General features: G+C 45.0%; 4 protein-coding genes across 6 annotated transcripts; 2 read left to right on the top strand and 2 right to left on the bottom strand.

Annotated features, from left to right (window-relative positions):
• The first annotated feature begins 287 nt into the window (after positions 1-287).
• On the top strand, positions 288-4900 carry LOC108154700 (structural maintenance of chromosomes protein 6). 2 transcript variants are annotated; one of them, XM_033388279.1, is made up of 14 exons: positions 288-436; positions 515-782; positions 857-1076; positions 1139-1412; positions 1463-1589; positions 1659-1736; positions 1797-1969; positions 2031-2428; positions 2489-2885; positions 2970-3432; positions 3492-4103; positions 4170-4388; positions 4449-4579; positions 4634-4900. In XM_033388279.1, exons 2-14 carry the CDS (start codon positions 546-548, stop codon positions 4680-4682), a joined length of 3378 nt encoding a protein of 1125 aa, XP_033244170.1. In that variant the 5' UTR covers positions 288-436; positions 515-545; the 3' UTR covers positions 4683-4900. The 2 variants fall into 2 exon arrangements, with proteins under 2 accessions (XP_033244170.1, XP_017140539.2); XM_017285050.2 differs by having other exon boundaries at positions 288-782.
• Positions 4901-4906: 6 nt separating this feature from the next.
• On the top strand, positions 4907-5924 carry LOC108154707 (RWD domain-containing protein 1). Its single transcript, XM_017285057.2, has 2 exons — positions 4907-5113; positions 5173-5924. The coding sequence occupies exons 1-2, from the start codon at positions 5038-5040 to the stop codon at positions 5829-5831; spliced, it is 735 nt and encodes a 244-aa protein (XP_017140546.1). The 5' UTR covers positions 4907-5037; the 3' UTR covers positions 5832-5924.
• Positions 5854-7304, bottom strand: LOC108154704 (cysteine and histidine-rich domain-containing protein). Its single transcript, XM_017285055.2, has 4 exons — positions 7140-7304; positions 6496-7076; positions 6244-6438; positions 5854-6184 (listed from the first exon to the last, which is right to left on the bottom strand). The coding sequence occupies exons 1-4, from the start codon at positions 7198-7200 to the stop codon at positions 5921-5923; spliced, it is 1101 nt and encodes a 366-aa protein (XP_017140544.1). The 5' UTR covers positions 7201-7304; the 3' UTR covers positions 5854-5920.
• A 5977-nt stretch (positions 7305-13281) lies between these two features.
• On the bottom strand, positions 13282-24501 carry LOC108157542. Of its 2 annotated transcripts, none has more exons than XM_033389741.1 (5): positions 23936-24501; positions 23436-23499; positions 16811-16973; positions 16609-16707; positions 13282-13581 (listed from the first exon to the last, which is right to left on the bottom strand). In XM_033389741.1, the coding sequence occupies exons 2-5, from the start codon at positions 23442-23444 to the stop codon at positions 13439-13441; spliced, it is 414 nt and encodes a 137-aa protein (XP_033245632.1). In that variant the 5' UTR covers positions 23445-23499; positions 23936-24501; the 3' UTR covers positions 13282-13438. The 2 variants fall into 2 exon arrangements, with proteins under 2 accessions (XP_033245632.1, XP_017145134.1); XM_017289645.2 differs by lacking the exon at positions 13282-13581 and adding an exon at positions 16092-16317 and having other exon boundaries at positions 23936-24044.
• Between the last annotated feature and the right edge of the window lie 1809 nt (positions 24502-26310).

The following is a 26310-nucleotide window of genomic DNA, read 5'->3' as shown; positions in this document are numbered from 1 at the left end:
GGTTTAAACAACAAAAGGACCGATTTTGAATGGTTTTTTGCGCAGAGTTCTCATGGAAACATATGCCCAAGTCAGTACACCAACACATACTTACATGCTTTATACACTAGAGCCATACATTTTTTTTATTATCCGATTAATTATATGCTTAAAAATGAGGAATATGGTTTCCAGTCCTGACGGATGAGTCCTGACGGAAAACGATTAACCAATTATAGACCAAGGTGTTACTTTAATATTCCACCGGGAATAGTGAGAAGGTAATCATTTTAGCGCAGTTCAGGTTAAATGGAGGGGGCTTAAGTGGATTAAATGTTTTCAAGCATCTTGTGTTGCGGAATTTTAGCAATTTCGTTTATCGTCGTAATTCTACGGAATTCTGCATAAGCATTTCTTTCCTACGCCGAACCCCCGTTTCTACATTGCAAACATTCAAGTAGGAGCAGATCTTCAATAAGTTAGAGTCTCCTAGTCTGGTGTTTACTTTCAGTTCGCGCGCGCTTTTTGTTTTTAGGGATAAATACATAGATTATATATCCGAAAACATGGAGTACAAACGTAAAATGCGTAGAAAATTGTCGTCGGAATCGGATGAAGACACTTCTTCCTCGGAGCCGACGAATAAAAAGAGCAAGAATGCCACAGTCCCAGAAGACTACATGGACATTGCTGAGCAGGACCCAAACAGTCTTCTGGTACCAGGCAACAACAATACCGGTAGCAGCCGAGAGTCGCCAGGCTCACGCAGATCCCAGGGATCATCTTCATCGTTAACTCTTTTGGTGAGTTTAGTTCAGATTTAGCTGGTTAAGTGATTAGATAGTGTGTGATCTACCTGTGCTTCATCGCATTTCAGTACGAACCAGACGTTCCAAGTGAATTTAATCGCTGCGGCAAAGTCATATCCATACATCTGGAGAATTTCATGTGTCATGAGAGTTTCACCGTCGAGTTTGGTCCCAACACCAATTTCCTGGTGGGCAAAAACGGGAGCGGCAAGAGTGCCACGATCACAGCCCTGACCGTGGGTATGGGGGGCAACGCACGCGCCACTAGCCGTGCGGCCAGCATAACGAGTACGTCTCTACAGCCTCTATCAGCCTTCCCAGCTGATTCATCCATCAATTGTTGTTTTCAGAGCTAATCAAAAACGGCGAAACATCAGCCAAAATCGAAATAACCTTGTGTAATGTGGGATTGAGCCCATTCGATGCGGAACATATGGGACCGCATATCACGGTGGTGCGGCACATACGCCAATCATCCTCGTCGTATGAGCTAAAGGATGCACGCGGTAAAATCGTCTCGAAAAAATTAGATGATGTTAAGCGCTTGCTGCGGCGCTTTCGAATTCATGTCGATAATCCGATTTTCGTGCTAAACCAGGAGGCTTCACGTGAATTTCTAAAAAAGTAAGTTTAATCCATAAGTTAAACGAGGTTTGTAGCTGAATACTTTGCAGACTGGAGCCAAAATCAAATTACACACTGCTGATGAAGGCAACGCAGCTGGATTCTTGTGTTAATGCTCTCAACGAATGCCTTGTCCAACGTCAAAGCCTACATAGAGCCTTGGAGCATCTTGAATTGGTAATCGAAATCGAATCTTACAGGTATATTTAGTTTCCTTTAATTCCAATACGTTTCCCACTTCCACAGAGAAAGCAAGTATCGGAACAACTGGTCGTGGCGGAGGAGGAAAAGTTAGCCACACTCAGGGATAAGGAAGCGGTCAAGGCAAGTAGTCGGTGCCGACTAGATGGGGATCTTTTAGTAACAATTGCTATGAACTTGCAGGTCAAGTTACAAGAGGCCAACACCAAGCTGGCTTGGCTGTCGGTGGGGCAACAAGAGGAGGAGCTAGCCTGCTGTGAGCAGTCGATTAAACTGATTGAAGCCAAGAAATCCAAGCTGGAGGCAGCCACATCCCAGAAGGACTCCACACAAGCCACACTCACGCAACAGTTGAGGTTTGTTGAGGCCACAAATACAAATCCCTAGCAGTCTTCATGTGCCATGTTTTGTTCTCAGCACCTTCGAGGAAAAAAAAAAGCGTACCCAAGATGTCTACCAATCGCACGAGACAAAGATGCGTGAAGCCATGCGCATATTGCAGGAATATCTTTTAAAAGCCAGCAATATCAGGTCACAAATGAAGAATGCCGAAAAACGCCTTAGTGAGGAGAAGCACGAATACGATGCTTGTGAAAAACACATCAGCAACTACCACGCCGACTATGCGAGGATTAAACAGAAACGAGAGGAGCATGCTGCCAGAGCGGTGGAGCTAAAGAAGCTGGTCGCCGATAGAGAGGACCTCGTTAAACAGTTCCGAGAGGAGCAACTGGAGACAAAAGAACGGCTGAGCTCTGTGCGCGAACAGGTGGATGCCCGAGGATTCGAGAGAAACAAAATGCACCAATCCACGCGTGAGTTTCGACATTATTTTTCAGCTTAAGCAAATTCTAATTTTCTTTTTTTTTGTGCAGAAAAAATTAAATCGGAAATTGAGACGCTTGGTCGCAACAAAAACAACAATTTGTCCATATACGGGGAGCAGGCAATTAATGTAGTTTGTGCCTTGCGCTCCAAGTATAGCGGCTCGAACCAGTACCGAATGCCGCGTGGTCCTCTTGGCCAATATATAACAGCATCTAATCCTAAGTATAGGGATCTGGTCGAGAACCAGCTGTCATCTTGCCTACGTTCCTACATCGTAAGCTCCGACAAGGAGCGTCAATCGTTGAGATCCTTGCTCCAGAGGTTCTATGGAAACAATATGCCCACCATCATTACCAGCGCATTCACAGATCGCGTGTACAATGTGTCGAAATACAAAGTTAAGGCCACTACGCCTAACACCACAGTACTGATCGATGAAATCAGGTTAGGCTCAATCTCTAATCAAAATCTAAATATATCTCGTCTATATACCAATATACTGTACTCTCTTCCCTATCGAATTTATAGCTGCGATGATCCGGTTGTAATGAACTACCTAATAGATTCAATGCGTATCGAGACGGTGCTGGTAACCGAGTCCAAAGAGACCGCCGAATTTCTCACATCCGACACGGAGAACGTTCCACCCTACTTGACGCGTGTGCTGGTGCCAAACCTGGGGCTGGAGTACATACCATCGCCCAACTATGCCGTTTATTCGGTTCGTATCTACCCGGGACGATACATGCAGGTGAATGTGGACGATCGCATCAGGCAGCTGCAGGATGAGCAGCGTAGTCTGCAGGAGCGGGCGGCATCCATTGAAGTGGACTATAAGATACAGAAGCAAATTCTGGAACGCACCACTCAGGAGGTCGCCAAAAAGACATCCGAAATAAATCAGTATCTTGCCGAAGTACAAAAGGCTACCCAAGAAATTATTGAAATTGAAAACACAGAGTACCGTGATCTACCTGAATATGACCGCCTGGTAAGTACATACCATTCCAACTCGAAGTCTCATTACATCTACCTGTTTTGTTACCTCAGAAAACCCACTTGTCCGATTGCGGTGAGAGAATCGAGAAATGTAAAGAAGAACGCCGTGAGCTGCAAGTGAAACTCGAAGAAATCGATACGCTCAAGACCGAATATGAAGCTAAGAAGTCCGATGAATTAAAGGCCCTCGAGGAGATTACCAGACAAATGGAGAGGCTCGATACGGAGGCCCACGAAGTGTCAAATCAAATACGTACCTTGGACAGTGAATTCTCGCAAAACAATCGCAATCTCCAGAAAATGGTAGAGCTGGTGCAAAATCAGCAAAAAGTCAGACAGGACATTCTCAATGAATTGGAGAAGGTAACCAAAGCGGCCAAACTGACGGGCGAATTTATTAAGACCACGAATACGGAAGAGGAACTCCTAGATTTAATAAGTCGATACAAATCAAAGATCCGACAAGTGGAGCAACTAAATTACGATCCCGAAGAGGTGGAGAGGAGTTTAGGTGTCCTGAGGGATAAGCTTGGCGAAGATGCCAACCGTTTTAAACTATCAGAAAATGTAATCATGCATCTGCGCCAGGCGTACCACGCCAATTCGCTAAATTTCCAGAGATCTCGCCATCATTATTTAACAATGGTTCAGCACAACTTTCAGGTAAGGCTTTCCGCCTGTTCTGTTCTACTTAAATGATCCTTTATAATGTATAATATAATTCCACAGTGTGCTCTAAAACTGCGGCATTTTGAAGTAATCTTTGAAGATAATTTAAAAGCGAAAACGTGGAGCATAAATGTCTTTCCTGCAAGTGGCAACAAAACCTCAAACACAAAAAGTCTGTCCGGTGGGGAACGCTCTTTCACGACGGTTTCGTTGCTAAAAGGTCTTTGGACCACTTCAGATCACCCGTTTTATTTTTTAGACGAATACGATGTTTTCACTGTGAGTTGGAATTTTTCTGGGACTCTTTGGGACGATATACTAAGTTTTTGCTCATTGCAGGACGAAGTCAACCGCAAATTTATAACTGAACTTTTAATTAAAGAGGGTAGGGATTGGAGAACGCGACAATATTGCTTTCTGACACCCCTGGATACGGAAGTGGAAGAGAGTCCATACATCAGAATACTTAAGTATGATTCTATACGTTTACGTTGAGTCAATTTCTTAAACGTTTTTTTTTTCAGATTGTCTTCGCCCGATGAAGGTGATTCCAACAGGCACTCTCTTTCTTAATATTTAGCCTATATTGCAAAAAGACGGTTGCAGGACGACGACAAATTAGCCTCCAAATACTAAATCATCAGGAAACATATTTTTTATTACTATACTTACTTGAACACAAAGTACATTATTCTTTACTTGGAACAATGCAGAGGTGAATGAAGTGTTTGTTGTTAGGAATTAAAAGTGGACGGACAAAGTATTATTTGTTTCCAAAGCATTACAATTTATCCGCGCTTGTGTGAATGTCAAATTAGTGTGGATGTGAAATTCGCGTGGTAGTGTGAATGTTGCCAGCCATAACCTGAAAGGCGGCGACGACGAGTTTCTCCTATTTATTTATTTTTTATATTGTTAAACTTGCAAAATGAGTCGAAACTACAAGGAGGATCAGAGCAGTGAGGTCGAAGCTCTGGACTCCATTTACTGTGGCGAAATGGAAAGTATGTATAGAAGGGCATTCGAAATAAACCGCCTCTAACCGAAGCAACCTCTCCCACAGTTCTCGCAACAGAGCCTTTTCACAAATTCCAGATCCCCATTGCGACAGAAGATTACAATGCAGAGGAAAATGAAAATGGATTGTCCTGCAAGCTGGTGTTTACATACACAGCTACCTATCCGGATGCAGCGCCACTTGTGGAAATTGAGGAAGCTGAAAATTTTGAAGACACATTCGAGACACGCCTGCTGGAGCATTTGCGGGAGACCATTGAGGAAAATATTGGCATGGAGATGATTTTCTCCCTAGTGAGCAGTGCTCAGGAGTGGCTAAATCAGCGCTGGGATGAGCATACAACCCAGGCGGAGGAGCAGCGTGTGCAGAAACTGCGGGAGGTTGAAGAAGAGGAACGCAAGAAATTCGAGGGTACGCGAGTGTCGGTCGAGACGTTTATGAAATGGAAACTTGACTTTGAGGAGAGCACGGGCATCGCAGCGAAAAGGGAGAAGATTAATGATTGCAAGAAGTTAACTGGACGCGAGCTCTTCATGTGCGACAACACGCTTAATGATTCCGACATTAAATTCCTGCTGGCGGCTGGTGAAAACATTGAAAACGTCAAGATCGACGAGACACTGTTTCAAGATATTGGCGAACTGGATTTGGATGATGATGATGATGAAGACTGGGTACCTGGGGCCGATGACGATGATGATTAAACTGTGCGTCGTTGCTGCGATATTAAAACAAATAATTCTTGAAGGCATATTCGTGTACACTGTGTAACATTAAATGCTAACTTTTTTGGCTAATCTAAGTTATTTGGATTTTGCAAACTCATGTCGGACAATTTGAGGCCATGAGTGTATACAGGTTCGATGTCGTCCAGATCAAAAAACTCGTCATCGCTCTCATCGATCTTTGGGACCTGCGCGTCATTGGTTTTCTTGGCCGCCGGCATTACGGCACGTTTGAAATTCAATTTTGACCAAGAGCCGGGCTCCAGCTTGGGCAACGTAATCTCCACTTTGGTGCCGTACATGTGTGCACTCGCCTTGTCCACTTTGACAATCTGTAAAAAAAGTTGCATCTAGAAACCGTTTGCTAATGGAATGGAAATTAAGGACTTACGCCTCCTAGCTCCAGATCAATGTCAAAAGTAGCGTTTTCCTGCTCTGGGAAAACCAGCTTAACATGCAGCCGGATAGGATTTATTTCTATCACACTCTGTGCATAATGATACTTCTTGGCGTAAATGGCCACCACCACATTTGTGGCCGTTTGATGCCAATCATATCGGCACTGCACAACCTTTTTGTCGTCGTTCTGCGGATAAACATTTCATTAGTTAAGATCTAAATTCTTTTCGCTTGGAGACCATACCTCTTTGACCCACTTGTGCTTGCCATTCACACAGCCCCTCTGGGCCATGAATTGTGTAAAATCTGAAGTACGCTTTTGGCAGCATGACCAGAACTTCATGCCTTCGTGGAAAATGGGTACACCTGGATGATATGCGCACTGGCCGTCATCGCTGTCCAAGCCAGTGAATGAATAGGAGCATCCATTGTTTTTGCAACTTGTGCCCACAGCGATGGCATCGCTTTCAGCTCCGGATGGCGTTGCTGTTGCTGACGGAGCACTGCTGACTTTCAAAGTATCCATCTGCTCTTTCAGGGAAGCTGCAACTGTTGGCTGCAGGACCGTGAATGGTGTTTCTATCGGTGGCCTGGCCATAGCTTTTTTTATAGGTGCACGCACTTCGATGACCTCGTCCTTGTCCCCATTGTTGTCGTCCTTGGGTGGTTTTTCTGGCTCTGGGGGCTTCACATTCGAATGTTTGGCCAGAGTGCAGCCCTTGATGTTCAGGAACTCGGTGAAGTCAACCGACTTTTTGTTGCAACAAGACCAGCCCTTATAGGCATCGTGAAAGAACGGCTCGCCTGGATGGTGCCGGCATGATTCTGCCCAAGGAAAGTAAAGTTCTGATGATACATCTGTCTTGAGTTACCCTGAGTTCCTCTTACCATCGTTATTGGCAGCTTCATCGAAAAGCTGGCCACAGCCTCTGTTATAGCATTGCAGCATTTTGCTGTTTTAATTGTTGCAATTTCGGTTCGGTTCGGCTCTAGAATATTCCCTCTGGCTGGGGGCTCGCGTTTTCCTCTCTGCACCAAAGCAACCGTGTACATGAATAAAACGAACTTAGCCCACTTAAGCCCCCTCTGTTTAAACAGTTCAACGACTTGAGGTAAATGGCGGAAAATATTACTGATTGTAGATGCTTTTTGTAGATCCATGCCATCTTTCCTCTGAACTTAAAAAAATCCCCCGATATCTTTCAGCTCAACTCCGCTGAAATTTTTCAATTTCCATTATATTCGGTGGAATATTAAAACACCCCTTTGGTCTACAATGGGTTAATCGCTCTCCGCCAAGGATTGGAGACCATATTGCTCGATTTTGATATTCGATTCGATATTACTAGATCCATAACTGAACACATAGTTTCGTCCGATTGCTAAATAAATTTAGATATGCTTATTTTAAATCCTTAATTATTTGAATTTTTTCTGAAATAAGGTTTCAACAAAAACTTAAGACAGTAATCGTTGCTATTGCTAAATTTTGATATTCCGTCGAATATTAATAGCTAGATAGATTATATTTGTATACCATATATCGATAATTTAATATTAAGATAGTGTCTTTTACTGTTTTTAGAATGTAATTAATAAGGAAAATTTATATGTTTCAAACGTAATCATCGATTTTATCCTGATCCCGATACGCATTCTTGATCTCTGCAAGAATACCACTAATTGCAAAATATCGTTGAAATACAACGAGCGAGGAGAGCGATGGACCTAAAAACTCTCAATTTGGCCCTCATCGAGTGCGCCAAAAAGCAATTGTTTGAAAGCGAATGAGCAACAGGACTTGAGAGAGCGAAAATTAAAAAAAACCCCGAAGATGGATGTTTCTATACACTTTGCTCTTAAATATACCTTTTAAAATTACATATATTAGATTAAATTGATAATTATATGTATACCGATATACCATAAATATACAGTCGGCTCCATTTTCACCTGGCAATTTTTCTTGGCTGTTTTTCTCTGTTGCATATACCCTTTTTTGTAGACCATAGACCATAGACCGAATTATTACTGGAAAAGCAAATGGAAATGTGGCAAAATACTAAATATTTGAAATTATATAGACAAAATAAGACCAACAAGTATCCATGTAAAAAACAATATTATAGTCTCGAGATCGAGTCTTATATATAGAAATGGTATGTATGAATAGGTAATAAATGTCAATTTGAGAAAAAGTAATAACTAATTAAGTTTCAAAGCAGCTTGGAAAACTGAAAACTAACAAAAACGAGGGGGAACGTTGTGAGTTGCTGCGGACACCGCAACTCTACAGTTATACCCGATACTAAGTCAGTATGGCTCTCCTCCGGCAGACGCCGCTAATATTAAACGACACGACAAAGAGTGCGTGCGAGAGAGACAGAAAATCAGTCTGAGCATGACGTCGGGCGCTGCGTAGCCACTGCAAATTGATTTGTTCCTATTGGCTATAAAAATGATCTGATCTGATCCAGATTCAACAATCTGATAGATATGGTCATTTTCTATGATTCTGCGTTTTTGTTTTTTTCGTATCTTTAAAATTGTGGATGCCACAGATTTTCGTCCTTTGTGGGGGCGGAAGTGGGCGGGGCGAAGTTCTTGTAGCAGTGACATATCACAGAAGTCTGGATCCAAAATATCGTTGCTCTAGCTCTTATAGTCTTTGAGCACTAGGCGCTAATAGGGACGGGATCGTTGAGCGATCCCTTCCAAAACCATAGGCCCATTTGTTTGATTAACACGTTTTGAAATCCATAGAGGGGTTATCTGTGGACGTTGACATGCAATGACTGCATCTTTCAAGAGGCGATGCAGTTACTGCACCGTCAAGTGGCCCGTGTGACAACTGCAGAAGGCTGTTACGCGCGGATCCCAGGCAAAACGCAGCCCTCCTCCCGCCCAACCGACCGAGGGGCGCTGCCGCATGACGCGCGGTGCGTAGCCGAACCAAACGCGAACATGCAAGAAAGATAGCTATTAGACTAACATTCGAGGAAAATTAGTACTAAACTTACTAAGAAACTAAGCATGCAATCAAAGTACAAATACCACTACAGTTACTAATTAATAGAAAGGTGTGTAAGGATTAATAATTTAATAAGAGGAAGAGAATTAGTGGTGGATATAATATGGTAGAGGGAATTATAATCCGAGCATAAGACCCTAAACGGTTCATGCAAGGAATAATTCGATCTACAAAGTGGAAGGAACAACGGTATAAAATTTCTAGCCAGTCTAATAGGAATCGTGAAGTTTATGCGGCTCAACAGATCAGGGCTGTCTACGTCACCCCTGATCAAGTTGTGCATAAATATCACACCAAGCATTTTTCTACGGTTAACTAAGGATGGGAGGTTTACTAATAGTAGTCTACTAGAGTAAGATGGGAGTCTTACACCCGCATCCCAGTTAAGGCCCCGCAGAGCAAAGAGTAAAAAGTTTTTCTGTACTGATTCTATACGGTCCTGGTGTACTTTGTACTGAGGGCACCATACACAGGAGCCGTATTCTAAGAGAGCCGTATAGAGAGTCTTTGTTATATAGGGGTCGTCAAATTCCTTTGACCACCTCTTTATAAACCCAAGCACGCCCATGGCCTTATTTACCATGGTAGAAATGTGTTCGGAAAACTTTAACTTGGGGTCTAACATAACACCCAGATCATCCACCAGGGTAATTCTCTCAAGAGAACCACCAAATAGGGTGTAGGGAGCCAACAAAGGGCTAGAACGATGAAATGTCATAACTTTGCATTTCGAGGCATTAAGGTGTAACAAGTTTGCACAACACCATGACTGAAAGTTATTGAGATCGGATTGCAAGCGAGAATGAAATGAAATGTCCTTGTACTAGACACAGAGTTTAACATCATCCGCATACATAAGTACTCGAGAGTATGTTAATACTGAAGGTAAGTCATTAATAAAGAGTGTGAAGAGTAAGGGGCCTAGATGGCTGCCTTGTGGTACTCCCGAAGAAACCTTTACTGGGAAAGAGAGGGAGTTTTTGAAGAGGACTCTTTGAGACCTAGAACAAAGATAGCTAGAAATCCATCTCAGGAGGTTGGGCGGAAACCCTAGAAGGTCAAGTTTATGCGCTAAAAGGGAATGGTTTACAGAGTCGAATGCTTTACTAAAGTCGGTGTAAATAACATCCGTCTGTAAGATACATTGAAAGCCTTTAATAATGAAAGAGGTAAACTCTAACAAGTTCGTGGTGGTTGATCGCCGCCTTATAAATCCATGCTGAGTTGGAGATATAAGTGACTTGCAGAGATGTTGCAAGTGCGGAGTTAAAACCCTCTCAAACATTTTAGGAATAGCGGATAACTTTGCTATACCTCTATAATTTTTTGCATCAGACTTGCTACCTTTTTTATGGAGAGGAATTATAAACGATTCCTTCCAGATCGGGGGGAAGCAAGAAGAATCAATGGATAGGGTGAATAGTTTAAGCAAAGGTCCACACAGAGCCTCGGCGCAGTACCTGAGTACACAACCTGGAACCCCGTCTGACCCCGTCGGACCCGGTGAAAACACCGGCTTAACTAGTCGAAGATCATGAAGTAGGGAAAGTTAGTAAAGTTTAAGTTGGACTAGCACATAGCAGACTGTGTGGTCTGTCGGACTGGTCCACTTCGCTGTGCATCAACGATCTTATAAATAAGGTTCTGGCACTGAAAGCGAGGGGATTTCAGGTCGTCGCAGCTTGTCTAGATCTGCAAAAAGCGTTTAATTGGGTAAGAGTGGACACACTCGAGCACAGGATGAGGGATATGCGGTTCAATCCAAGCCTCATGGCTTGGATCACCAGTTTCCTTAACAGACGAATACTACTAAAGGGCAAAAGCGAAGTAGAGGTGTTAGCCGGGGTGCTGTCTCAGCCCAACCCTTTTCAATCTTTTCACAAAGATGTGTCCATTGCGAAACGTAAGCTGGAAGAAGGTATAGATAAGTTCGAAGAAAAATGCAATACGCTATACCTTTCCTTCAATAAGGTAAAATCAATCGTAGAGCTACGCTAAATATCTCGCACCAAGTAGCTGAAATCAGACAAGTAGAGCAGATCAAAAACCGGAAGAAGATGACGGGCATGGTATAGATGAGTGTCTTAGGGTACTGTTATGCTCCCAATCCCAGCGCGCCCCCACCACATACAGGCCGTTGCAGTAGACGCCATCGTCTGGGGGCGCCGCCTTCGTCTTCACCTTGAGCACATCATAGTCGAAGGTCAGCGTGTCGATGGGTATCTTGTACTTGCGGGCAAAGTTCTGTATGGCGCCCGTGAGGAAGGGCTGCGTGAAGAAGAAGCCTGATAGCCCGAAGGTGGGCGGCTTGCCGTGCATATGCGACGTAAGTGAGTATGGAATGAAGGGACACTGTTGAGCTGAAAAGAAACATTGTGGCGAGAAAAATCCTTCCGTGAAGAGAAGATATCCCATCAAAAAATATAGAGCAAGTCCCACCCATCTTAGGCGCCAAATATAAAATTGTTTGAAAATGAATGAGCAACAAGCAATCCATTGGAATAAATGATGCACGGAAGCACGATTTGAGATAGCGAAAATTAAAAAAACCTGCGTATGGTTGTTTCTATAACCTTGTTCTTAAATATACCTTTGTTCACTGTCATTCCAGGGTTGAGGAAAAATCATGAATTACGGAGACATTTGAAGACATTTATATTTTCCAACAACCAAAAACAGATGTGATGTGCACAAAATAAGTGACAGATTTGTGAACACCGCTCATGGTATATTTGGAAAGGGCAACCAACCGACATTAGCAAATGAAAAACAATTAAAAGTGATAGTAAATTCCGAACTATGCTAATTACTGCCACTGTTTCAGAGATTTATAGAATTAGCTAATTGCCAGATGGAATTGGAAGTACAAAACGACTTTGCATAAGAGCTGAAGGTCAACCGATAAATGGTCTACGTGATTTCTGTACAGGATTGACAAATCCGACAAATTGCGAACAGACTGAGCAGAGACACGCTTTAATATTAGATCAATGAGCGAAAAGGAGAGCGAGAAACAGGAGCGGAGCGTGTTCTGGGACTGTCGTAACTGGTTCCACCGGGGTCCCACCGCCCTAGGCTAGTTCTCCCCCTGCATGATTTTGTTGATTTGTCACATTCATGGTTTCGTTTTCATTTATTGCCTGCGGCGGTGTCACAGCATAAATCTGAACTTGCAGGCGGAAAATTGCCGTTTCGTTGGAAATTCTGTTGTGGTCAACAAGGTTATCAACACGATTGGCTGGCGCGCGAACCGTTCCTGGGTTGCACTTCAAATGAAATTATGACAAAATTCTCCGCTCACTCCCACTCCCACTCCCACTCCCTCCCGATCCAATCCCCTATCCAGCGGTATATACGCGGTATAGTGCATGCACATTCAGTTTTTTTTTTGGCTGCGGCTGCTGCTGCTGCTGTTGCCTGTGAATCATGCCATTGCTAATGATCCCGCCGCCACAGTTGCAGTTGTGGCTGCCCCATTGTTGTGAAACCGCCCGAGAATTGTAAAATTGTAGTTTCTTTTTCTTTATTTTCATATTACGAGTGTAGCGGCGGTGGCTGTGGCGGTGCTCTGCAACTTTTGACAATTGCAAATACAAATAAATAAATAAATATAACGCGCTGCGGACACTTTGGTCGCCACATCGCCAGTGTCAATGGAAATTAACACCGCCCGGCTCGACCTGGCTTTGGCATCAACTTCAGCCTGGGCCTCGGCTTTGTCTTTGGTTTTTGGCCGCCTAGGCGTATACGTAATTTAGCATACAATGGCAGCGGCGGCAACATGCAATTGTGGAGCTGCTGTGCTGTCATGTCATGTCTATTTCTCTGCCAGGGCACGGATTTCTCGCAATGCCCATGCGCATTCGCAGCATTCCAAGTCCGATGGCGACGACTCCTCCTCGCTGCTCCCCGTTGCTGAACCTATCGTTCTCGCTGATGGGAGTCCCACCATATCCAAGTTTTGGGCGGGTGCTGTGCAGGAGAAAACAAAACTCTGCCTTAAAGTTAACACATTTATTTACAAAAGAATTGTATCTAGTCTCCAGCTCTTGCTCCTACTCCTCGTCGTCTCCAGCTTCCAGTTCTGTTCCTTCAGCTACTGACTACACAACATGACTCTAGATGGTTCTTCTTCGTCACTCATCACGCGTCCGCATCAAAAGTATCTAAACCTTGTGGTGTACGGATTACTGAAGTAGTTATATGTCGCATAGGAAGTGTCCGGTGTCTGGAAACTGGTGCTAAAGAAGGTTGGATCCGCCACTGCTGCTGCTGCTGCTGCTGCCACTATCGCCGCCGCTGTTGTCATGGAACAGAAGCACAAACAAAAGCATTTTAATTGGGCTTTTTTCTCGTTTCTCGATTAATAATACGAATATTGGACCAGTGCATTTGTGGGGTGGAGGGATTAGTGGTGGTTGTGGTTGTGGTTGTGATTGCTGCTGTAGCTGGTGCCAAGTGGGTAAATTCCAAGTGTGGGCGTTGCCCATTGACGCGAAGCAGGCCTGAAGGTTAAGCTTCAAGCACACACCACACTGTCAATCACAGAGTCGACGTCACAGTCATTGGGCTGTTTTTTGATTGTCCAGTGCGTCTGTGGGTCCGACAACGCCCTGCCGCCGCCACATTGATTAGAATGTCGGACACATTGCCCCAATGTGATTGTGGTGGGTGGCGGTGGCGGTGCGGCTGCGGCTGGCAATTGCCCAACTCAAACTATTACAATTGCCGTTCGAATTCATGGCTGGAATAAAGCCTGAGCTCGAGCGGAGCGGAGCAGAGTACCGCCGTTCGACCATTAATCTACGCCAGTCTTGGGCAATTGTTACGCTGCGGCTTCAGTTATAGATTGCCATTTGCCCGTTGCCACTGCCGCTGGGGTCTCCTAGCCGCAGGCAGTCCCAGTCCTCATCAGGAAGCCCAGCCGCGTATCCAACTGCGTAACCAACCATTTGTGTTGAGGGAGAGAGAACTTTTGCTATGCAAAATTAATTACACAATGGCCATTTGGTGGCCTGTTAGGCCTGCTCCAGCTCCAAGTCCAGGTCCCAGGTCCAGGTCCTTGTCGTGGTCCAAGTCCGAGTACGCTCTCAGGCTCCCCAGCAATCGTGCATAAATTGTCAAATTGTAAAAATTATCTCAACTTAGCGTCGTTTGTTCGATCGTTTTTTTTCACCCGGTCTCAGTCTCAGTCCCTGTTTCTGTTTTTCTTTTTTTTTTTTGTGTGTCGTTTGCAGTTCATTGTGAAATGTCTTTCCATTCATTTGTACAATTGGTCCAAGTCCTCCTCCAGTGCGAGTACGAGCACACAGTACACACAGAAAAAGTTGCTCCATTTCTGTTTCTGTGCCTGCCTCAATATCGATATGCAAAAAAGAGCATAGCATAGCAAGACTCTGCACTGCACGTAGAAAAAAGATCGAAAATAAACTGCTAAAATATTTTGCATGCGGTAAAAGCAAAGCAAAAGTCGCATTAGTCGCGCATATCATTGACTCTGTCTGGTCCCAGGCCCGTGGCTCTCTGTCTGTGCCCCTCTGTGTCTGTCTCCCAGATGCAAGTGTGTGCTGTGCTGCTCATTGGCTCATTGGCTCTGTGGCCAGACCACAGCCAGACTCCGCTTAAACTCCGCTTAGACTCCGCCGAGACTCTGGCACGGGGGCACAAGAGTGCCATTTGTGGTCTGACTGTTGATTGTTGTGCCAGCACCTGCTTCTGCCTTGTCCGCTTGTCAGAGCCTGTCTGGCTCTGGATCGTTAGAGAAACTGTTTAAAAGCATTCTCTTCTCAAGCTGGAGATATTACACTTGGGCTAACCCCTTCGCACTGTCTTAATTCAGAGATGGTTTGCGCAGGAGTAGTACTGTACTGCCTAGGGGTATCCTGTCTGCTGTAGCGGCAGGAAGTGATTTCCTTTAGATTTGTGTTTCGCTTAGCTCCCGCTCTGGGCAGCGGAACGAACTGCGATCTCTGAAGATTTATTACACCGAACCGTTTTGTTTAACATATTTGTTGGACCATTTCCACCTACATGTGGTTGTGGCTCCTCTCATGTGTGAAGAGCATCCCCAAGTCGACCCGGTCACAGTCGATGGTTTCCCTGCTTCCGTCCGTCCGTCCGCCTCCCGTCTCCCACACACGACTCCTTCAATTTGTGCTGCCGCCGCACTTCAAAGCCGGATCGGAGCGGAGCTGTTAATTAGGCGCTAGTTTTATGTGCGCTTAAAATAATTGCTATAAAAGTGATCATAGATAAACATACAGAAACGAACAAACAGCTCAAAAAATGGTGCATTGACAAACAGAAAATGCAAAAATTAAAAAAGAAAAAAAGAGTTCGAAAATGCAAAGAATTTGTTGGCAAACATAAAATACTTTTGCCATGGATACGATACGATTTGGTTTCTTGTAATAGTAATTTTCTTTTTATTAATAATTTAAATTTCGCTTTTCGGTTACAAATAAAATAAAATAAAAGTAAAATAAAATTATACAAAATTATAATACAATTCCAATTTGAAATATAAATTAAAAAAAATGAAGCAGAAATCACAAATCAAATAAAAAAAGGATAAAAACGAAACAATAAAAATATGGAGATAACTTTTAGTTTTTCAAGCTAATTAAACTAGCTAATGTTAGGGGGTATAGGGTTGGAGGGGGGTATGGAGGGGGGTGTGGGAATAGGAGAGTGAGCTGGAGAATGGATGGGTAATTATTTTGGATTTGTGGGTGGTTAAGCGGCTGGTCTTTGTTTGGTTGGTTTGTTTTTGTTTGTAATTAGCTAAAAAAAAAAGGAACGCATTTCCGTTTCCGGTGCTGTTGGTGCTGGTGTTGCAGCTGTTGCTGTTGCTCGTTCTGGTGCTCATACTCATGTGCATGTGCATGTGCATGTGTGTGCATGTGCGTTGAAGGCCTGCGTGTGCGTGTGTGTGTTTGTGTTGGAGTTGGATGGGTGGTTAAAGCTTTTGCATTACGATTTGTGTGAAGATTTGTGTGAAGATTTGTGTTTGTTACGTTTAACCAGAGACTTTTCCTGCGAATAAGACATTTGTTTGATAGTTGGCAAATTAGGTACTCGACAATTATTCAACAAACTAAATTATAACAAAGGAATAACATAGTAAACTACGATTATAAGAAAACACTGCTCTGCTCTACTGCTGCTACACTATTGCACTAATAAAGCTTTTCTTTTATCTTCTGTGTGTGTGTGTGTGTGTGTGTGTGTGTGTGTGTGTGATTGTGGAATGAGATGGATCTATCTGTATCTATGCATGTTTCCCTGTGTGTGCTCAGACAGTGCGCTTAAAGATATTCGCATTACTTTGCTGGGGCGGCACAAAGCCATAGCCAGAGGCACCCACAACCACGCCGCTGGACTCGTCCACTGCATCTGGCGGGGATGGGGGGAACACAACGGGGCCTGCAACGAGGTTGGATTAAAGTGAATGGAATGGAAAAATATTGCAAAAGAAAAGGAAAACATTGATTAGATAAAGAAAAATCCTGGTCCGCATCGATCGTACCTCTGTTCTGTCGGGGATCCCGCACTTGTTGTGTGGCAGATGAAGGCTGGGCGAGGGACAGGGGATCAAATCCAAAGCGGGCACGACCCGGGAACTGTCCCAAAAAGTATTGCTGGCCCGTAACGTACGCCAGGCACAGGCAGAGGGCGGCGATGGTGACTAACTGCAAGTGGAAGTGGACAATGCACTTGATTATTATTAATATACTGGAAGTGTAAACGAGATATGTATGAGAAAATCATTTGCACTGGTTGCACACACGTTGGCCAAAGCAATTAAGCCGTGGAAATGTATGCCAATGCCATAATCCAACAATTAAATATCAAACGAAAGACGCAGTGGCCTGGCCATAGTAGAATGCCACCGTGCCGTTGGCTTGGCTCTCGGACTGCCACCGGTCAAGTGCAGTCGCCTTGGGCACGAGCCAGTAGTTTCAGTTTCAGTTCCAGTTTCAGTTTCGTTTTCAGTTCTGGTGCCTGGCCAAAAGCCCCTCGTGCAATTAGCCACGTCAATTGCTGTAATGCCCCAAAACGAATGTATGACAAATATTGCGCTTTAAAGTTCCCCAAATAGGAAAATGGTCTGGTCACAGTTTGAAACGGATATGAACCAATTTTCTCCCTAGCTCCCACGACTGCTCCCTTTATAGGTGCGATCTATTTACATCCCGGACTCTCTCTCCTTTTTTATTGCTCGTTGGAACAAATAACCACTTTAGTGGCTCGGAGATTTGTAGACCGTTTCGACTTCATGCATCCGCGAAGCTGCCACCATTGCGGCGAAGTGTGATAAATTTGCTAAATAGCAATTGTGCTCGTTCTCCTACTGACCCCATTCCACAGCCGGCAACCAGGGATGCAGTTGGCGTGGGAGTTGAAAGGGAGCGGGCCGGGGGCCGGGGCCGGGGTCCGGGGCAGCGCACATGCTGTGCAAATTGCTTTCGGACGGGTTCATAAATCCCCTTGGAGCTGTCCGAGAGGCGCTTTGCATTTGTGTCGAATGTCTTAGTTAAGGCCGTCACGCAATTGGCAGACTGACTTTAATCATAGGGCAGATTTGACTTAATAGAACGGGTTTTTGGCCAACCAATCGATCGGACAATTGCGCCAACTCTGGCTGTTGCACATACGAGTACTTATGGTATGGTATGGCATGGCATGGTGTGGTATGGTGTGGTATGGTAAATACCCAGCCTTCTTATGGCTAATGCTCTGACAGTGCAACTGTTGCAAAAGGTTTGTGCTTCATTAATTGTTTAATGGGCCGCGCCTGCGCAACATTCGACTGCCTGCAGCCACCACTTCAGGGAGGGCCACTGTCTGGCCAACTGGAAGAAGGATACAAATAAACGTAAAACCCTATGGGGCCAAGCACTGCAGCCATAATGCTAATTGCTATTAAGTTAAATATGCAAAAAAAAAAACCAACAGTCTTTAAACAAAATAATCAAAAAAGTATGCAAACAAGGCGGCCCGGGCTGGCCGCTAACTTGCCAACAAGACCAGCCGGAGACCCAGAGACTTTTAGTGACTCGGTAACTTGTGAAAATACTTTTAATTAATTCGTGTTTGTTGTGGCTGCCACAGAGCCGCACTGAGTCTGAGACTGAGACTCAAATTCGGAGTCTATTGCCACATCAAAGAGTGGAAACAGTGGAGCAGGAATGGGTTTTTCAGTTTAAAGTGTTCTCAAAAGAAGCAAAGCAAACAGGTCGTTAAGGGAACTACTATACATGAGCACAAGTGTCTGCCAGATTCTAAAACAGTGATCCGAACTGAAGAGATCATCCCTCAAACACTGTACAGTCTAATGGGAATTTCGTGCAGTGTAAATCTTCCCGTCTTGTAGTACTGTCCATCTGGTTCTCCTCTTTGGCCACTGTCGAGTCAACGCTCAGCGAACGTACTCCAGTTTGCCTCCAACTGTGGCATGTAAACACATGTAAGCCGTCACAATGTCTCGGCTGGTCGTTTGCATCTGGAATTCCGTGCATACTTAGATCTCGATTTGAAAGTAATTGGTTAGGCTAATTCGGTAATTTTTTAATTGAAGTGCATAATTTGCTGGTGGGATTGGGACCAGAACAATGCTTGCGGTGACTCCATAGACGCCCCGCCAGCGCAGATTGCTCTCCGACCCCGCAGCCACCGTCGCCACCACAACAAGAAATTAGCTGAACAAATGACCTTAGATATGATTTCGTAACTGGGAGACTGCTCGGACGGGTGGTGGCGCTAGCTGGAGACACCTTATACACCAGACACCGAACACCAAACAACACAACACAGATATCGAGGCACTGCCTCCAACTCTGGCTGCTGTTGGCCAACGACGGCTCATGCGAAAACCCACCCACCCACAAACAATGATTAAGTGCAGCAACATGTGAGCATAAAGTTAATAAAAAATACAAAAAAATCACTAACACTACAACTACAACTAAAACTACTGAGCACTAGTCCCATGGCTGGGGGAGGGTACAGTACGACAGGCCAACATTGTCTCGTTAGCATGAAAATGTAGATAGCCTTTGCATTTGTGGGTATAATAGCATTGTCATGCTGTTGATAACTGCCTGGGAGGAATGGAACGGGGAGATATTTATGGCAATTGAAATTGATTCAAGTTTGGTACGTGTGTATGTGTGGCTACCCCTAATAATACAGGATTGTCGATTGTCATCAAAGGGATATCGGACTTTCAGCAAGGGCATTCGGGAATCAGCATGGATGCAATTAGCTTTCCCGTTCTTATTTTCAATTTGATTTTTCATTTGTGCTGTGGCACTTATTGGCGTTTAGACTTTGATTGGCTGCAAATGTGCGGTAAAAAATAAATTATATTTATTGCTTTACAAGCCCAACCAAGCAACCAAGCAACCAACCAACAGGTAATCGAGTGTGTGGAGGGGAGTGAACTGGACTGAACTGCACCACCACTGCACGGACTTTGAATGAGGTTGATTTGATCCAGAAGCCTTTGCCAAGTGCTCCGCTCCGGTTGGAATGAGTCAGAGGGAAACCCGGACTGGATCTGATGGATACCCAGGTGGCAGGCAGGCAGGCTAATTAATCTTGCTTAGGTTTAAACGATTTGTCATTTACCGGATCGGGCATAATTAATTTTGCGTGAAAACTACGTGGCTGGAAAAGTGAATGTGACTTTCGGGGCAGACAGACAATTGAAATCTCGCCAAACAAAAGTTATTATTGTTATTGTTATCTTTTGTTAATGATAGCAACGCCCAGTAGTATTCATTTTTATGTTTTTTTTTGGGGTTTCGGGCTTGGGGATCGCGCTCCCGGAGTTCAATGCTCGATTGAGCAACAATTTGACTGACTTTCAACACGGAAGCTGGGCTTCCAAGTCGGCGAGACTGGAGACTGGAGACTGGAGAGAGACTCTTGACTTTAGTCGAGACTGGACGCCTTTTAGCAAGTTGGCAAACGCAAATATCGCTGGAACTGCCGCTGGATGCTCGAAGCTGGATCAGGGTAAAGTGTTGAATGAGGTACGTGCAACAGCAACAGCAACATCAACAACGGCACGGCCTGAACAGCAACAGCAACAAAAACAGCAACAACAACAACTTCGGGGGACTGCCGCTTCAAATTACTTTGAATTGTGTTTAATAGGTGGGAAACGAAACGAAAACGAAGTCAGGCCGCGATCTAACGACTGTGGCCAGCTGCCGCTGCCCCACTGATTGCTTGCCGCGGCAGTCGCAGTCGCCATCCGTGAGTTGCTGTTGCTCAATCTATTGTCAATTGTAATTGAATTATTAAACATCAATTTGGCTAGGAAGTGCAAATTTCGAGTGCGCGCTCGTGCAGCGTGAGAATCCGCCGGTGACCGGTGACGACAAAGACGTTGATCTGGCCATTGATTTTCCTTTTTCCTGCCCGCAGAATGAGTTCAAGTTCAAACTGGTTTCCAGCCAAACAGCCAACCAGCCAGCCAGCCAGCCGTCGAGCCGAGCAAATTTGTAGCATTTAAAGTCTGACAAAATGCCAAACACAGCGCAAAACGCACATGCCTTATAAATATGGTAATGGAGCAGCACAGCACTCGTACTCGTACTCGTACCCCCTATCGATCTGCAGCGATAAATCTAACAGAAATATTTTTCGCAACTAGCGCATGAGCCTCCGCTCATGTGGGCAGTGGGCAGTGGATTTTGGAGCTCTGAATCTGAAGCTGGACATGTGTATGCCATGCACTTGCCATGCCATGAGCATTGACTGACTGACAAACTGAATGACTGACTACAGCCTGGACAGCATGGGCATCGGCATCGGCATCAGCCATAGATCCAACTTCAAATCCAATTCAGACTCAAGCCCAAACTCCTGGCCCGCTCTCAGCTGCGGTTGCGACAGCTGCTGCTCAAACGCAAAACTCCAACGCTAATCGCCGTCAAGGCGGCCTAAGCGACACAAAATTGTAATAGAAATTGTTGTGCTGTGCGCCAGCGCCGTCTATCACGATGGGACGATATCAAATGACATGGCATGGAGTCCTGTTTAACAGTCCAACGGCTGGCTGGCTGGCTGGCTGGCTGGACGGCTTATGAATGTTGAGCCGGTGTTCAGTCGGTGTTGTCTCGTTCCAATCTATGGGAGCTCTGACCCAAATGAATCCTCTGGGAATGTAGGAGATTTACTATTCGAAGGATCCAACTATAGCCTGCTATCGTGCAACTTCTCCTCGCTGTACCATATTTCACTCAAAGCTGTTTCAGATGCTTTGACCTGGCCAAGAGCATGCAACCACCAACCACTAACTACCCGCCACCATCATTATGCATGGACATGTCGGAGCCTCCAGTACGTATACCTGGGGCCATTGGGCAATCGGCACTTTCCGGCGCGACATCTTCATTAGAGAGAAGCCAAGCGAAACGCAAGGCGAAACCAAAGCAAATACAAAATAAAAATTGTACAAGTACGACTATGTATAGCAATTAATTTGAATTTCAACACGCAAAGCGTGTAAAAGGCAGAGTAACATTGGACTACAGACGACGGACGAGCGAAAGAGCAAGCGTCTGACTGGGCAAAAGTTGACGGCGACAACGATTAACCAAGCGATCTAGAGGGAATGGGAACGGGAATGGGAATGGTTGAGAGCAATTAATAAATCTTTTACGTGTGCATGGGCCAAAATCCTAATCGAGAGCGACGTTGATTGCGGTTTCCCAGGGTGCCCACCACAGCCACCACTGGGCTACCACTGGGCCACCACTGGGCCTCCGATGAAACGATGCCGACTGCAGAGACGGTCACAGACCCCTTCTCCAGCTGCAGACACCCCCCTCTGGGCTGCAATTCTCCCCATCATCGGGAGTTGCATAAGATTTTTTCTAGTGCATTGCACGCTTGCATTTTTATAATTTTTAAGTGTGCTTTTCATTTGGTTTTCACGCACAGCACAGCATCGGTTCGTTCATTCATTCATGATTGGAGGCTAACGCGGCTGGGAGCCGACTTCACTCGGAAGGGGGGCACGGCACGGCACGCAATTCGACACAAGAAGCTGGTCGGTCGGTCAGTGCGGGCCTGGCTTAGGCATGGTCATGGCTTTGGCATTCCTTGGCTCTTGGACTCTTGGCCATTGGCGTTTTCTTGGCGCGTGTGTATCGCACTTTTCAATTAAGTTACAAAACGCATGCCCGGCGCACGTTTTTGGCTTGGCTGCTGGCTGCTGCCTGCTGCCTGATCTGTCTGCTGGCCGTCTCGGGTCTCGCGCTCTCAACATTGCGTGGCCTTCAACATGAACTTGAACATTTTTTGCGTGCGTTTTTCCATGTAATTGCAGGCCCCTCCCCCCGATTGAAGGCCACTTTCGGGCGGATACTCCTAAAACTTCTAATTAAATCTAGTTAAATTTGTGTAATTTGTGCCGTATGCAAGACAAATTGAATTATATTTTGATTGGGGATTAGAAAATGCTGGGAAAATACTTGAACCAATGATATGGCTGGGGAAGGTCAGGGACTTCCATCAACGCATGGCGCATTCCAATCAACTATATTGAACGAATTATGCATGGAAATCTTTTGTAATAGTGCAACCCACTAATATACATAATTTGCCCCGACTAATAGGCGTTCCAAATATTCATCACTTGGATGGTCTCGTCACATCAGAGTCGCAACGGCCAAAAGTAATGCAAGGCCAGGCCTTGCCATAAAGGAACCGAGCGTCTGGCTTAAAGTGGTATCTACTTAGGCATTGGATATAGACATGTCGCGGCGGTGACTTTTGCCTTCATGGCCTGCTGACACACACGACTTTTGTGGGCCATAAATTAGAGTGCCAGGGCCCCCAATAAAAATTCTTGGAGAACAAAACAAAGCCTCGCAGATAGAGCCAGCCGCCAGCCGCCAGCAGCCACCGCAACAGTCATTTGACAACTGTCGAAGCCAACTAGCGGACTTCATTTGCGGTTCAAATGTGGCCCGAACGTGTTAACAATTATATTGCATTAGCGGCAAATGGAAATGTGGTGACAATTGCCGCGAAAACCACGAGAAAACACCAATGAAAACAAAAGACTTAGGCAACAAACTTGCCAACTGCAGTCCACAAAAAGTACGAATCAAACACTAGTAAAATATACTTACAAATTTCATATTGATGGTTGATTGAGCTTCTGCTGCTGCTGCTGCTAGGTGTTTGTGTGTGAAGCTGCAATTAGTTAACAAATATTTGAAATATTATGTTTATTTATGGGGAGTTTTAAACACTTTTGCACTTCTTTCATTTGCATGACACGAAAACGTTTTGGCTTTGAATTTCATTAACCAAAATTGATGATTACTTTTTTGTTTGTTTTTTTATGGTGTGATATTTCAGTTGCAGTTTCGCAAAAAAAATGCAGCAATGCGTTAAGTTAATATATTTTTGAGGTATTTGTTGTTTGTTTTTGGTTTTGGTTTTTTTCGAACAGGCACGACGACGAGCACGCGAAGCCAAAGGAAAAACTGAATTCAAATGCTGTGAGCCGCCCGCAACTGCCTGTAAGCCAGCCTGCTTACTGCCGGACTCTTGGCGGAATCTTGGCTTGTTGGCTTTGTGGCTTGGTGGCTTGGTGGCTTGGTGGCGGCGGACCGGACTGACTTACACGAAAGATTTGTGTGCGACGGAGCTCTCGGGCCTCTAACTGCTGTACGTCGTACGTCGGTCGGGTTGTGCAGTAAAACGTTTAATGAATTCCAACAGATATGCTCAGTTGATTTTATATAAAGCATGAGCCCCACAGCCGCCTGCCTGCTTTGTTTCGTGCGTTAGTTTTGAGTGGGTCGCCGCCGCCGTCGCCGCTTTTTGAGTGAGTTTTTCTCCCGTCGAGTGCTTTTGGCTTTGGTGGTGCTGCTGTTGGCCTACGTGCACTGTGTGCCTTTGCCTCTGGCCACGTGATGATTGTTCTTTTCGAGTAGTGCGGCCAATGGGGGGAATCGGCTGCAGTGCCAATTCAACTTTCTAGCAAATTAATATTCATCTGGTTTATTGGTTCCGGTAACCAGTTTTGGGGTCTCCAAACGAGTCAACCAGCCGCTGCTGCTGCTAATGCTGTTGATGCTGCAGTGGTTTATGCAAATCCCCACTATCCTATCCAATCCAGTGTCTAGCATATGTAATTGGAAAGCTGGCAACACCTTGACTTGATTGCAGGTGAAAATAAAATAACAAACAGCTTGGCGGCACAGGCGAACGTTGCTTTGGCAATTTCTTCCGGCTCTGCTTGACTTGACCGTGAAATGTTTGTGCTTGCCAACATTGTTTTTAGTATTGTCTTTAGTAAGGCCCACACCCCTCACCCCTCTGGCGGGGGACTGACTGCTTGCTTCATTTAAATGACAGATCAAGCTGTGCCCGCTTCAATGATTAAGAATAGATATATGCATAATCATATCATATACGGCTTCTGTCATAACCATAATCATAACGCGCCAACTGTCTGCCGGAAGATAGCAATAGCAGCAGCACATTCCGTAGAACCTAAGCGGCTTCTTTTATATTAGAGCTTAAGTGTCGCATCGTTTAACGATTGACATTTATTGCATGCTTCTATATCCACTCTACTCAGCGTGCTTTGGGTTGGGTTGGATTGTGTGTGGCGGGGCCCTTAGACAAAAAGTAAATGTGAAATTCATGAGGAATGCTTGTCATGTTTGATTAGCTTTAATTTAATACGATTTGCACACTTGTTTGCTGCTATGCGAGAAATGTGCTCGGGTTAAACATACGAGCATTCTACTCTGGTCTGGCAGAGGGTATCGTGATTTGGCCTAGAAGTTTGCAAGCGAAGCGTTAGCCATTCTTTTCTGCTTCTATGGATAGTAGTCTCTTAGCACAGATTAGACCCTTTTAACAGGCAGTACTTCAAAAGGGAAATTATCGATCTGGCTTCCAAAATTTAACCAAAATCGAATTGCTTTAATTAAGTTCTACCACAAGAACCAACAATCCAAAAGTGTATTAGAAGCTGCGACCCCCGAAGCTGGCCTTTCTTTCTGGTTAATTCAGTTTTAGTCTTTTTTATGCGCCAAGCAGTTAAGCAGTCAATCAGCCATGAAGCTGAAGCTGAAGCTGGTAGCGGGAGCAAGAGACAGCGGCAAAGGAAGGCCAGAGAGGGAGGGGAAGGAGAGAGAGCAAGTTCAAGTTCAATCCACAGCTGGCCTGCCCGCAAAAGCTCCTTGGCTGAAGCTGGGTGGTTGCAACCGCCAAAGTCGAATTGATTGATGGATACCCTCGCCGAAAAAGGGTCAAACCGACTACTGGCCGCAGTTAGTCATGCCCGGAGTGAGCTATGATTTAGTGGCCAGACATTTGTGGGAATCGGCTAGAGTGTAGTGTATGCTTCGGTGATCCGGGGGGCTGGCCTTCCGTTCTGTTCTTTTTGCATTGTCTTCACTTCACTTCAGCTTCAGGTTTAGTCCGACGAGAGGGTCAAGTTCAGTTTCAATTGTTGTAAGCGAGGCAATTACGAGTATAGCGGCGGCTAATTGTTGATTGCCATTGATTTATGCTGAATCAATTAGCCAAAACCAAACCAAACGCCTTGCGCGCACTTTGGCTTTCTTTGCTTTTGCTTTTGCTTTTTGCTGCGAAGTTATCAATCATTTGCCCGCCCGTGTACCAATAAAATTTCAGCGGCCTCAGTTATGCCCTGTCTTGGCCCCAGTCACAGCCCCAGGTTATTGCCACTTTGAGGAATTAAAATTGAAAAGTCCGTCCGTCTGCTTGGGCTGTGTGTGTTTGGGTCTGAACTTGTCTGCACATGACAGCCGTCAGCTATAACTAACAAATGAGCTTTTAAGCGCACTACTAATCACCTGCGATTCTATCTGGCTATAAATAAATTCTGATCGGATCATCCAACTATGCTAATTGCCCTATCTCCATCCCCATCCCCGAACCGATGCTGCTGTGGGAAACTCTGGCTCTGGCCCTGGCTCCCTCCGCTCCATTAATCATCGTTCGGGAAGCGCCCGTGTC

Source organism: Drosophila miranda, chromosome 2, assembly GCF_003369915.1.
Source record: "Drosophila miranda strain MSH22 chromosome 2, D.miranda_PacBio2.1, whole genome shotgun sequence".
NCBI classification, from domain to species: Eukaryota; Metazoa; Arthropoda; class Insecta; order Diptera; family Drosophilidae; genus Drosophila; species Drosophila miranda.
The sequence above is the reverse complement of the archived record's forward strand: the minus strand, read 5'-3'. Positions and strand labels throughout refer to the sequence as shown.